Source organism: Alligator sinensis, unplaced genomic scaffold (assembly GCF_000455745.1).
Source record: "Alligator sinensis unplaced genomic scaffold, ASM45574v1 scaffold1588_1, whole genome shotgun sequence".
In the NCBI taxonomy this organism is placed as follows: domain Eukaryota; kingdom Metazoa; phylum Chordata; order Crocodylia; family Alligatoridae; genus Alligator; species Alligator sinensis.
The window spans coordinates 347,991-361,813 of record NW_005843091.1 but is presented as its reverse complement, the minus strand read 5'-3'; the positions used below and the strand labels follow the sequence as shown (position 1 = coordinate 361,813).

The following is a 13,823-nucleotide window of genomic DNA, read 5'->3' as shown; positions in this document are numbered from 1 at the left end:
TAGGGAATGAATACTACTGCTATAGCTCCATTAAAATCCAATTAAGCTTTGTTGCCACCTTTTATCACCTACAGAGCACAAAAATGGTCTGCCCCACATCTTGATACTATTTCCTTTATTTACCACAATGCAGGGCTACTGATTTCAAGAGAACTACATAAGTATAACTGAGGGCAGACAAAATATAAATCTGTTGTTTAAGAGCTGTAATGAATTTGATAGGGGAGTGGAAGAAAAATGTGCCCATTTTCTCACAGCTACTTTGGAGGCCCATGACACCTGTAGCAATATACAAGGAACTTTCCCTGTGGGGACAAAAAAATTGCAATAGATACTTACAAATACACATCTGTAGCATCCATGTGTCCATTTATCACTAGATAGGCACCAAACCGAAAGCAACCAGCATAGGTAAAGTAAAGAAGGGCTTGTGAAAGTCCAAAACTAAATCCAAAGATGTGTGCCTTCTTCACAGAATTTCTGTAACAGAATTATTTTTATTTTATATTTGTCATTAAATTTCAGTCTCAGTAGTAGTATCAAAGGAGTTGCCAAGTGACCTTTGCTTCAACTGCTTTCAATGGAAATTGTAGATACTTGGTTCTTTAAGATAAGGTAAAATAGCCCCCAGTCCTCTGCAGTGCTATTCCCAAAGAGAATACAGTTCTTTTGTAGCTTAACCTCTCAGCCTGAAAGAATTTATCAAAAAGATAAGAGGAAAAAATCACAAGGCCTGTAGTCCCAAACATGGTTAAGAGTTTCACATACCATATTATTTGTCTACAAAGACTGTCCTAAAATTACTAATTTTATTCAAATAGATGACCTTTATAAGACAACCCCCCCTAGTAGTTAAGATTCCATATATGGAAAATGTATAAATATGCTATAACTATCCAGGTACGGAATCTAATTACTGGAAGTTTGCCGTGAATTTGCCCCCTTCCAACTGGAGGAATTTGGAATCTACTCCTTCAGCCCTTACCCAAGCAAAATACCACTAGTTTAATAAGAGATTTGCCAAAATACATACTACAAAAGTAATATTTTAACTGGTAGAACCACATACTTCATTAATTAAATTGCAAAATTGGGTCAAATTCTTTTTTGAAAAAAGAAGAACTTACTAGGAATCATCTACTTTGAAATAATTAACAAAAGTCACTAAAAAGTTTTGGATTGCAAATGCGCGGGGGGGGGGGGCTATATTCACAGATTTGGTGTTATTTAAGATGTTGCTGCTAACCCCCTTTAATCCAATACTACTTCAAAATGCAGGGACTTTGGTTCAGTTCCTTCCTAAACCTGATGCTGTTCTGTTTTGCATACTACTTTTCATACTTGCATACTACTCCCCTGATCCTCCCACTCTAAATAACATGTGGGTTCAAACTCTGCTCACCTTTTGGGTAGATGCTCTAATCCAGTGGGGGCCAACCTTTTTTTTTTTGGTAGGCATGCCAAAAGGTAAGTCCACACCCTCCCTGAGTATCACTCCAATGCCCTTCTCTGCTTAATCTGTCACTTCGTTTTCTGCTCCCAGCCCTATCTGCTGCTGTTCTCTGCTCCCTCCCCAGTCTGCTGCATGCTACAGAGGCTTTGGATCTTATTGCTACTCATTAATAGGCACATATCAACTTGTTTTGTGTGCAAATCTAGTCCTTTACTTGCTTTTGCTTTTCTTACAAATGTGTAAGGCTGACCCTGAATAAAATGTCAGTTTTATTGGACTTAGTCACATTTTTAATGTTTCTGGTTTGAAACTTTAAAAAAATTGAGTTCAATCCAAATAGTTAAAAAAAAAAACAGCTGAACAGCCAAACAAAAGCAACCAAACAAATATTCATACAGTCTTACACCCAGTTGTGAGTTATTTTGATCAGAAAACATTTTATAGAAATAAAACCTCCAAGATAAGGTATTATAGTAGACTAAACTAGTATTACCATGGAAAGGTAGAAAGAAATCTCATTTAAACAAAGAACAGAAATGATATATTTGCTAGTGATTAGTTTCTGAAGCAAAAGTTATTACATGTTTTCAGGTAATAAAATAATAAATTGGAGTAGGAAGTTTTGTAATATAACAACAAATAAATACTACTCTAGTCTGTTTGTGAAACTTGACTTAATTCTAAAACCACAAGTAAGCTCAAATTATTTTTTACCTTGTATTTATTACCTGTATGGTCCCTGTAAACTTTGTCCATACATGAACTCGAATTTTCTTTCCCGGGTCAAACTAACCACAGTTCGAATATTTTCTATGGCTTCGGTAGCAATCTGCAACAAATGTATGCTTCTTAATAGAAAATAAATATTATGCTGTAAACTTTGATGTTTCATAGCACTTATTCCAAGCTTTGTTTATGTGAATTAGAATTAGAGGCCTAAATTTAAAAAAGGTATTGGTCACTTTGAGCACTTATTCATGGGACCCGACTGTCATAGGATGGGTATTCTGTATTCTCTGACAGTAAAGCACCTTTTTATGGTGTCCCAAACTGCCAACTAAAAGAGGGGACTTGACCGAGCCCTATGGGGGGATAGGGGGAGAAGGGACATGACTCAGCCCCAACACAGCCCCTTGGGGGAAAAGGGGGCATGGCTGTGGGGGAGAGGGGAAGGAGGCATGGCCCAGCTCCAGCCTAGTCCCACAGGTGAAAAAAAGGGGCATGGCTCAGCCCCACAAGGAGAAGGGGGCATGGCCTGACTCCCAACCCAGTCCCACAGGGGAAAGAGGGAGTGGCCTGGCTCCAGCCAGGTATGTGGGGCTTGGGAATTTGGCAGCAGGGAGGCTGGCTGTATTAATGGCCACTGCTCCAACTTTCCACATCTGTGGAGAGCCCTGCAGGCCAGATGCAATGGTTTGACAGGGTACATTTGGCCCATGCACAGGAGGTTGAGTACTCTGTCTATATTAAAGCAATGCTAGAAATTACTATTGGCTGCTCCATGGCCAAGTTTTATTAGGACATTTGAAGGAAGTACCCTCTATTCTGCAGCCGGGGGATTGAAACATTCTCTTGGAAAATGGGAAGATGTGGCTTTGAGTACTCATAAGCTGGTGAGGGCTTCTACTTCCCACTGAAATGTTCTGACTACTAGGCTACTGAATAAAACAGGCACTAGCATCATTACCCTGCAATCACCCCCACCATCCTATGTACAAAAGGGAGAGAGCTGCTTTCAGCTAAGTGTCCTAGTTCATGTAGCTGCTTCCCTTGGGGGTGCTCTGGATGACAGAGACACCTATTGTGCAACCCTGAGTCTGACATCTGTTTAAAGGAAGAGAGTTCAGACACATCTTGGTGACTCGTATTTCCTACTGGCTTGCTATTAATGTCTCTTGCTCAGCACTATGCTCTGGATCACACATTTGGGGGGTGCTCAGGTCCTCCCCTTCACTGAGTTGAACTCCCAGATGCCTAATCATCCATTTAGATTGTTCTCCTGGAGTGAAGTGCCTAGATTTTCAGTGTTGCAAAACCTAAGTGGAGGTACCTGCCAGGCCAAGTTGGATCTGATCCAAGATGCAACTTAGGCAAAAGCAATACATAGCTGAGACATAAACTTTATCTGATAAAGCATGGGTTTTGCCTTCAGTTGTTTAACTGTTGTGACAGTTTCCTCATCTTTACTTATATATCTAGGGGTATTGTGAAACTTTATTGGCTTGTAAAGTTCTTATAAAATCTTAGATGGAAGCTGTTTGAAGTGCCAAGTACTAGTGCTAATTGAAAATAAAAAGACTGTCAATTAAGATACGAGGGGTGAGTTGCATCCTCTCAGTTACTTGTTAAAATGCCTTTTTCTGTTGGGGGAAGGATCAACAGAAAATACCCTTAACAATCCTAGGGAACTATTAACAAGATCCAGTAGCAAAATAGTTAAGAAATACAAGACAAATGTGTAACAAAAATCCTATCAGTTCAGGAGACAGTGTTGTCGTCATTCATGAAAAAGCATGGGTTAGAACTTCAGAAATTTAGTATTTTTCTAAAATGCCTTTCTAATTGGAGAAGGAGAAATGCATCTGAGCAACTGTCCTATTTATAAAATAAAACATTAAAAAAGAATTTGTGAATAAATGGGAACTACTAAAGACTTTAGAATCAATAAAACCATTCCTTCTCAATACTGTTTGATCACTGTAAATTAGTAAGAAAGGGAAGGTAGGAAATACAGGAGATACTGTATGTTAGCAGTTGTACAACCTAGGTAAGTCAACACTAACAAAAATTCTTACAAAAAGCTGCCCTTTACCAAAGGTAGAGCACCCAAACCTGTATAAGCATAGGACATGAGAAGTGACAGAATGGCTTTTCTACCATGGAAACAGTTTGGGAGTGTGGTTTCTCCTCAACTTTTCCCATCAACAATTAAGTACTTGTTTCAATTCATCTTCCTTTTGCTTTTGGAAATAGAAGAAATGAAATTAAATAATACAGGATTGGTGGGTGGCATTATATTATGCCTGTGAAACATACTTGCTTCTTTGTAGTGAAGAGATGCATCTACATAGTCATTAATGCATTTTCTAATGTGGAGATATTAAATTTTAATGCAATGTGAGGGCACTTTTACATGTACTCTGGGGTGGGAGGCAGCACCTTAATTAGAGCAACTCAGAACTGCTCCAATTAAAGCACCCCAACATCTCCTGTATCAACATCCCCATGCTTAAAAATGGCAGCAGGGGTGCTTGAACTAAAGCTCATTCAGCACTCCCACCACCATTTAAATATAGGGGCAGTGATACACAAGATGCAGGAGGCTGCTGGAGCACCACGACTGCTATGCTCCAGCAGACTCAGTTAATTGAGTCTGCTCTGACTCACTAGAATTCTAGCACAAGAGAGCAGCCTCAGCACTCGTGTGTAGGTGCCCAGATGAGGTACTAAATGCACATTAGGCTGCCCTAATGTGCAGCAGCAAAAGCACATGCTTTTTCATGACATTTAATGTGCAGTAGCCTATTGTACTGCACATTAGCATATTAGAACAGTTTTACATGATGCTTTAATTACAGTAAAATAGGCTGTGCGTAGGATGTGCCCAAGTTGTATGTATTGTTCCTTAGGGCCCTGCCACATGTTCAAATTAAAGCTAGACAGAAACCAGCTATAGAGTTGTTACATGTTTTCAAGCACTAACTTCGAGTTATAAAAAGAGCCAACCAGTTACATAGTTATTTTTATGGTGTGATAATTAATTTGCACATGTGGCTGGTCTAAATTTATTGTGCAATTAGCCAGTTAATTGCATAATATATGGAACATGCAATAGAGGCCAGAGAAGCAGAAAAGTTGGAGATGAATGAAGAGAAGGAATGTTAGAAAAAGTCAGAAGACATCAACATGTAAACACATAATACCATAGAGCAGATTGGTTTTCCTTATAAGTAATATTTTTATCTATTACCAGTGCCCTGTACAATAGGACATTGTATAAAAATAAACTTCACTGGACTCACCTTTCCTGAAAGTTCCAGTTCTTTCTTATCTTTCTGGGCATGTCCAGATAACATTTTCATTTCAATGAGTCCTGTTATGGCAATGACTGGCACAATGGCTAAAAGCAGAAGGGTCAACTGCCAACCATAGACCAATGAAATAACAACTGCAGTACCAAGATTAGCTATATTTTGAGCAAGTAAAGCCAGTCTGGAGCCAGTAGCCTGAAAAAAAAACCCCAAAACCCAATAAAATAATTTCTTTCCATATTTGAGTGAAGAGAGAACATAGAAAATACTTGTTGTCCACACCATATGATACAGGATTATTTTCCAGTGCATATATAACTGCGTAATCTAGTTCTGTTATTTGCCAACATTGGAGCTCTTGGCATATGCTTTCAAAGATGCTAGATGCTACCTAGACCACTTTTTGGGCATCTACACATGCTATTAACACACTGTAAGCCTACTGCACAATAAAATAATGCACGGTAATCTTTCCCTGGGAACACATCTACACAACAGGAGTTCAGTGTAGGGCTACTTCTGCCCTGCTCTGCCCCCATACAGCAACCATGGGGAGCTCCAGGCTCCCCTGGATGCCAGCCCCAGGGTCAGGCCTAGGCTCTGAGCAGGGGAAGCTCTCCCACCTCCATGGTAGCTGCCTCCCAGGACCATGCCCTGACTGTCGGATCACAGCATGGAGCTTGGAAACTGTTGCCATGCCAAGCATCTGTTTCTTAGCACCATGCCCCAGTCTGCCCATCAGGGTCCAGGGCTGGGAAAAAGCTGCCCAAGGGAGGGGACAGTTAGCCCACCCCCTCACTGCTTGGGCTGACCAGGAGCAATCTGCTCCCAGTCAGCTGTCTACACAAGCACTATTGCACAGTAGCTACTGCATGGTTAATCTGCTACCTGTATCTACAGGTAGTAGCCAACCACACAGACTAATCTACTGCACAGTAAAAACTGCATGTGTGTAGATGGTAATGCTTTACTGCACAGTAGATTAGTCTACTGCACACTAAAGAGTCTTGTATAGACGTGCCCCTTTATCTTCTGGTGTTGATCCACTTCTACCTTTCCCAGTTTCCATCTGCTCCCTCAATTTTCATTTTTAATTTAAAAGTTCTGCTAAAAATCTAAACCTAGGGTTTATAGATCTGGCAATTTGCTTATACAGTTATAGCCATGTCTATGACAAAAATATTATACCCAGCAGTAGCACTCTCAGATATACCATGCTGTTCTTCATGAGCCATCACTAAGTAGAAGATAGATGTACTAGCTATATCTGCATAGTATCAAAGGCAAACAACTGGGTACTCCCTAAGCATTGTTAATTATTGTACCAACATAACTGTACAACTTCTAGCCCAGGTGGTAGCATTTGCAAAGCCATACCACATATTTAAGGGTAACAACGCTAAGCATGGAAGTCTATGGTCTAGACATGGTCTATAACTTTAAATCTTACAGGTCCCTTGGAGAAATAGCTTGAGCTAACTCTTTTTGTTCATTTGTTTTTCTTTTGTTCTTTTTTTTGTTGTACAGGTGCCAAAAGAACACAGTAGTTAAATACTGCATAAGCACATGAACAGATCCATCAATGCCATGGGATAATGTATACTGTTAAAATTAAGTAGCTGTGATAGTCATGCAAGAAGCAACTATGCGAGATATCTTATTTATTGGAACAACTGTGTAGTTGAGACTTGTATAACAAATTTTCAGGCCCAAAGCACCCTTTCATGCTTTATAACATTGTAGGCCTTGAACTCTAGATACTATGAAAATATGTGCAATATAGAAACCTAAATAGATTCCATAGATTACTTTAGATTGACAGATTTCTGAATAAAAATATATGTATTTACAGTAAAAGTTCTGTTATCTGGCATCTTACAATCTGGCATGCTTCATTAACCAGCATGCCGGCTTGTAAGATAAAAGTGAAACCAGAAGTACTCACCATGGCACTTCCGGTTTCTCCGAGCCCCCATGGCTCAGGGCAAAGCAGCCTGCGCTGCCGAGCCCCCATGGCCGGGGATGCCAGATAACAGAGCTGTTACTGTAATTAGATTCACAGTAGAGATAACATCACTAAACAGTAACAACAGTACAAGGACTAATAGTTTACCTGAATATTACATTGCAAGTGTGTACTATTAATCAGTATAATAAAATACATTTGCCTGGCACTAATCATCTAATAAATAGTAATTTTCAGCAGCTACCAGAATCAAGATTGTAATCTAAGCAACGTTACATTTACCATATGATTAATGTTTTAATCATGCAATAAAGGCAACATGCCACAAGTTAAACCAGTTCATCATGCCATAAAATGGCAAGCCAGCTACAAAGATATTCCATGTCTACAGAGACATTAAATGTGGAACAATTTTGCAGCTGGTTGGTAGAGTGCTTTTTAGTTGAACATGTGTTCAATTTACCCCTTTCCAGCAAGTTTAAATCTGTGTGGGGCTGACCCATGCCTGGCTTCCAACTTACTTGCCAAGGGGAGCCAAGGGACCCCAGCCAGGCACCAGTAAATCAAACTTGCAGGGCAGCCCCATGCTAGGCTACCCCACTTGAAACTTTCCACTTGGCAGCATACATAGAAACAAGAATTGCAATCCTAGGCCCCACATGCATAAAGTTGAAGGTATATCATGAAAAGCATGGTATCAGGCACTAGTCCCAAATGCCAGGTTTCATGTGATAGCAGTTGTGCTATTTCAATGAGACTCATTCTATATCTAATCCCCAAAATCCCCCTACACACATGACATGGTAGAATGTGACTGTTGGGTCTAGGTTCAGATCCCACCACACTATTCAATGAATGTCTGCTAATTCCACTAGTATAGCAAATCTACATTAGAACATGACCATATGCCAAACCAGATTTAGCAAATGACAATTCTGTGTCCCCTACTTACACCTTTCACTTGTGAAGCATCATTAGCAAGTCTTGCAGTTAATGCCCCAGTGCTGTTTTTTGGGTCATCAAACCAGCTGATGTCCTAAAAGATTAAACATTTTTAGGTTTTAGGTAATCATATATACAATTTTAGGAAATAATATACAACTTTTAGGAAAAAGTTTATATTATATATTATTAGAAAACTTATGACAAAACTGAAGAAAAAGCAGGGTTGTACAAGATAACTGAGAATCAGCTTGGATGAGAGGGCAAACTCTGTGTTAGTGTTTCAGTTCTTTACAGAAAAACAAGTTTCATAACTTTGTGTGATAAAGATATCCAAGTGTAAAAACACTTTAAACAATTTGCATCAACTACAATATGGAAGTCCCAGTAACTTATAACAACATGCAATAGCAGTGTGATCATGCTAATAGGACTTCACCGAGTGTCATTACTTATATTTTGATAAACCATGTCTGCCCAGAACATCAATGTTAGGGAACCTTCTAACATTTCTTTTCTGAAGTAGCTAAGATGAGTCTTTTAGACCTTTCAAACTGCTTATAAAACGTTACAATAATCAGATGAGTCTGCCCTGAAGTTGCTTTGAACACTGCTGACAAATATCTGGACCCTAAGAATAATGAAAATGTTTAAGCAGAGGTGGACAACTGATCAAGACTACATGTACCAAAGTTTGAATAAACTCAATACTCCAATATCTTAGAGATTAATTCCTAAATATAATAATCCATATTGCATTTGAGATATGAAAGAATAATTTAATACTGACCAGGTGCAACTACACATGCACTCTTATTGCAGAGTAGACCAATTAGCTTTGCAGTAAAGCATCACCATCTACACATACACTGCTATTATGGTGCAGTAAATTTACTTGGTTGTAAAATAGTACTGTTGGGGACAGTACTATCATACAGCAGAGTAATTTACTGAGCTGAAATGCATGTGAAGATGACAGCCAGGCATAAAGTTCATCCAGTCAGCAGGGGGACAGACTTCTGCCTGCTGCCTCGCCACACAGCTCCAAACTTTGGGAACTCTTGTGCCACCTTACACAGCTACCTGGAGCCATGGGCTGACCTTCCAAGCCTGCTGCCAGCCTGGGCTTGCTCTGCCCCAGCTCAAACTGCTGACATCTCAGGCACAGGTATAGATGCTGCACCAGGGAGTAGTGTACTCTGGCTCAAACAACTCTGGAGTCTACTGCATCATATTCCACATGTAGATGTGCACTGTAAAGCACTTTCAAAACAAACTTCTGACTAATTGTTCTTTGATGTCTCCTTGGATGGCAGATGTTCATGTGGAAGCTGCAAGTCTAGCATAAAACATGGCCACAATTTTGAGCATGATATCCATCTACAGAGACAGCACCTCTTCTTTAAGTCTATGTGGCTTCTTTCTTTTGCATTTGAGAGGTGGCCACAAAGGGAAACAGTACTAGTTCTGTAGTCCAAGGAGCTGGTGAGGACTTACAGGCATCTGAATGGCAGTTTTTCTAGCTGTATCAAGTGTCATTTTTGGCAACTGCAATTCTACTATCCCTTCACCACCAACACATGCATGCACACAGACTGAGCATATGCAGTCAGCTATGCACTGGTCATGCATGTATGCAGCTACCTGGAGAAAAAAACTTGGAGATGGGGATCAGCAGCCCCTACCATTGTGCTGACCTTGCCAGCACACTGAAGACAAGCTACTGCACCTTGCATTTAATAATCACTGAATAAAATGTATAGAGAGCAGTGCAGTGAAGACCTAAGCTAGAACCCAGAGCATGCTCCCTTTCAGAGTAGCAGTGATTTGAGCCACATGTCCTTCAGCTTGCATATTTCTTCCTGGCTGCACATCTCTCTCTTGGCTGCCTTGGGGGCCAACTTTAAAAAAGGAACATGGGAGAGTGGACTGGAATGTTGTAATGTGTTGTCACTGTGGATCCTACCGTAAAGTTACCTGGAGGTAAAAATATAAACACTGAAGTGTATTTCAGAATTAGGTTCCTTGAATGCTCTCTCATCTCTGTTTATAAAGTTAGGCTTGGTTTACATTCTGAAGATTTATTGATTTAGTTAAAACACCCTTATGTATTACACTTAAAATGCCTAAGTCTTGAACTAAAACTCAATCAATACAAGTCTCAAACTTATTAAAATTGTGCCCACACAAGGATATTATATTAACTAAGTCAATTTCTAAACCAATCTGAAAAAAGTTAATGCCAGTTCAAGTGTAGATAAGGTCACAGTATGACAGAATTAAATACGAAGCTATTCATGACATATACAGAAACAGGCATTTTTAAAACCCTAGAAAGCTAAATATATTATCCTTACCTGTCTAAGCATTGATTTGAAGGCCATGAATCGAAGCCTCATTGTAAGGATCTCTCCAGCTTTGCCAAATGTGAAACCCTGTTTGAGAAGTAGCATGGTTACTACACAACCAAGTAAACAAATTAGCTGCAGAGTAAAGTCTCTACCTATACATGTGGCAGTATTAGGCTACAGTATACTAATTAACACTGCAGTAAGATGGTACTGTCCCCAACAGTTGGGGACAGTACTATCTTGCAGCAAGGTAATTAACTGGGATTAAATGCACATGTAGATGCTGACTTCAGATGTAAACTGGGCCCCATCAGCTCAACCAGCCAGAGGCCAGACTCCTGCCACCTAGCCATGAACCTTCACACTTTCAGCAACCTTGTGTCTCAGTCAGCCCCTCTGCTTGCCTGATGCCACCACCCAGAGCCCAGGGCAGAGCACAGCAGGAGTGGCCCTTGTATAAAAAACGCTCCACCCCAGCTCAAGGAAATGCTGTCCCAGGCACACATGTAGATACTGCACCTGGGAGTAGTTTACTGTCTCAAACTGCTCTGAAATTTGTTTAAAAATTAATAGTCAGTAAGACTATCTGGTCTTTATTCAATAAAGATGCAAAGAATCAATAAAGTGATTCTTTGCATCTCCATATGCAAAACCACAAGTTTTAAAACTATACAATATTTAGTCTATAATCATAAGAAATGTTACAACCTTGATTTAGTTCTTGAGGGACAGCCAACTTCAGCATGGGGACTAGAATTATTTCTTTATTTTGACAAAATATGCAGCAATGCTAATTTCCCTACCCTACTGCACATTTGATTTTAGCCACTTTATCACAATTGATCTAAGGTCAAATTTAAAAGTTTTAAGCCAGGACCTTCAAGGTAAAAGGTTCAGAATAAAACCCTTGTCCCCCGCTCCCCGCCAAAAAACCCCGAATGGTAAATTTCTCCATCAACTTTAACTAAACCAGGATTTCAGCCTCAATATCTCATTGAGAGATATCTAACCCATCCAGTCCTAAACATTGCCATTGCTTGATAATCAAAATAAAATGTTGTTTTAATGAGAACTATGAATTAGGGAAATGACAGAGCCAGAGTCACAGCAACTAATGATTCCACTGGCCCCATGGGCCGCATGATAGTTCCACAGGCCAAATCCAGTCCATAAGCCATAGGCTGAACACACCACTGATGTAGACAAATGGGTATGTGCCCAGTTTTGCTCATGCAATTTTAGACTGTATTTTGAAAAACAGGGTCAAGAATTTAACACAATTCAAGGGAAGGAAAAACACTGATGCAATTTATTAAATAATCATATGTGACATATGAATGCATAATCTCAAATGTTCAAGACCCAGTCTTTTTAACAGCCATGTTAAAATCACTTTGCATAAGAGGTTTATCATAATGGTTCTTCACCCTTGCTGGTGGATTCAAAGGAAATAAAAACTTACTATCTTTTGAGATCTGGTTTCTACAACATAAACAGCTACAGTAAAAGCAAAGTATTAAGTCTTACCTGGAAAAAAAATGTAATGAAAGAAATTACTCCAATGACTAAAAGCAGCAGTGAAAACATGTTGCTCTTGTTTCTTATACTGGTCTTGTCTATTGTTGCAAAAACCTATAAAAAGGAATTTTTTAAAAGTTAATTTTATTTAATTAAAATACTAGCTAAAATCTTTACACAGCATCTTGCTCAGGCACAGTTTGAATGCATGTAGTTAATTTATTTTTATTTTTTTACACCAATTTCACATTCAACCAAGATATTGTAAATCTCATGTTCTTTCCATGAAGATCAACTCTTCATTTTCCAAGACACTCAGAATTAGCAACTAGTATAAACTGTTCTTCATTTATCAAACAAAATAAGGAATTTATACACCTACCAGACATCTATATGGAATGTTTACTGTGCAGTTGACTAATGAACTCCATACCTCATGCTCCAGCCAGCCCCTCCACAGCACAGTGGGCCAGGGATAACAGCCCAGCCTTATATGCTGTGGGGTCCCAGGCACATATATAGATTCTTACTCCCAGGTAATGCCTCTTGAGCAATAAGCTCTGGAGTTTATTGCTTTGCATTAACTACATGTGTAGATGCACCCACTGTGTCTTTAGTATGCAAGTTATTAAAATAGAACCTTGCAGTCATTGGCTGCAAGTCCGAGACCTTCTTCAGTCTTTGCATAACAAATAAGACTGAAGTTGTATGAGAGATGTAGTAACTGTTGTGTACAATTTTTTATGCATGTGTAATGTCCTTTGCTAAGAAATATTTTTTACACTGCACTGAGAGAAGTGTTAGAGGGGCAGGCTTGAAACAGAACTGCTGCTTTCTCTCAGAGATCTCTCTCCTATTATTGTTCATATCAAGTGCTTGCTGATGACAGACAGGTACTTTATGTTTTTCTGGCTGAGACCAGACAAGGGGCAGGAAAGTTTCCAACCTCATTACACTTGGGCTTTCAAAAACTTTCCCAATAAAGAATAAAACCCAAACCTTCCAAATTATGGAAAGAAAACAGAAATATTCCCTCCCCTGAAAAGCCAAGAGAGCTAGGTAGTTCTGAGGAAAACAACTTCAGTCTCCCACATACCTGACATCTGTTGTGCCGGGTGTACACACCTAAGCGCAGACCTTTCTTCCCTGTCAGACCTAGTTCATTTGATTTTTGTTTCTACATTTGGTTTCGATGAACTGACATTTACCACCAAAAGCTATTTGGCTGGATAATCCTGACCAGTTCAAATACAGATAGCATTAAAATGTCTGGCTCTTTCAGCTTTATTTTCTAGTACTATAGAGGTTCCAGCAATTCCATTCTCTACTGAATATTCTATCTGGAAGCATTTTCCTTCCTCCACTTTTCACATTACGCAGTTATGATGATTTCCTGTTCTTTTTTTGCTAAAGTATGGTTGAAACTATGCGGACACACAAATGGGAAAAGAGAAACTGCAAAGAGCCTCACCTCTGCCTCATGCCAACTCTGCCAGTTATAATGTCTTTGTATAAAATGGGACAGAAGGCTTAAAGTGAAGTCAATGGGAGGAGCACAGGCT

At 39.5% G+C, this 13,823-nt stretch overlaps 1 protein-coding gene across 1 annotated transcript in view; it reads right to left on the bottom strand.

Moving 5' to 3' along the window:
- Positions 1–13,823, bottom strand: part of ABCB1 (ATP binding cassette subfamily B member 1) — a 69,541-nt gene that overhangs the window by 13,268 nt on the left and 42,450 nt on the right. The window contains 6 exon segments of the mRNA XM_025193704.1: positions 363–480; positions 2,182–2,282; positions 5,476–5,679; positions 8,403–8,486; positions 10,750–10,827; positions 12,271–12,375. Coding sequence (XP_025049489.1) covers positions 363–480; positions 2,182–2,282; positions 5,476–5,679; positions 8,403–8,486; positions 10,750–10,827; positions 12,271–12,375 — 690 coding nt within the window.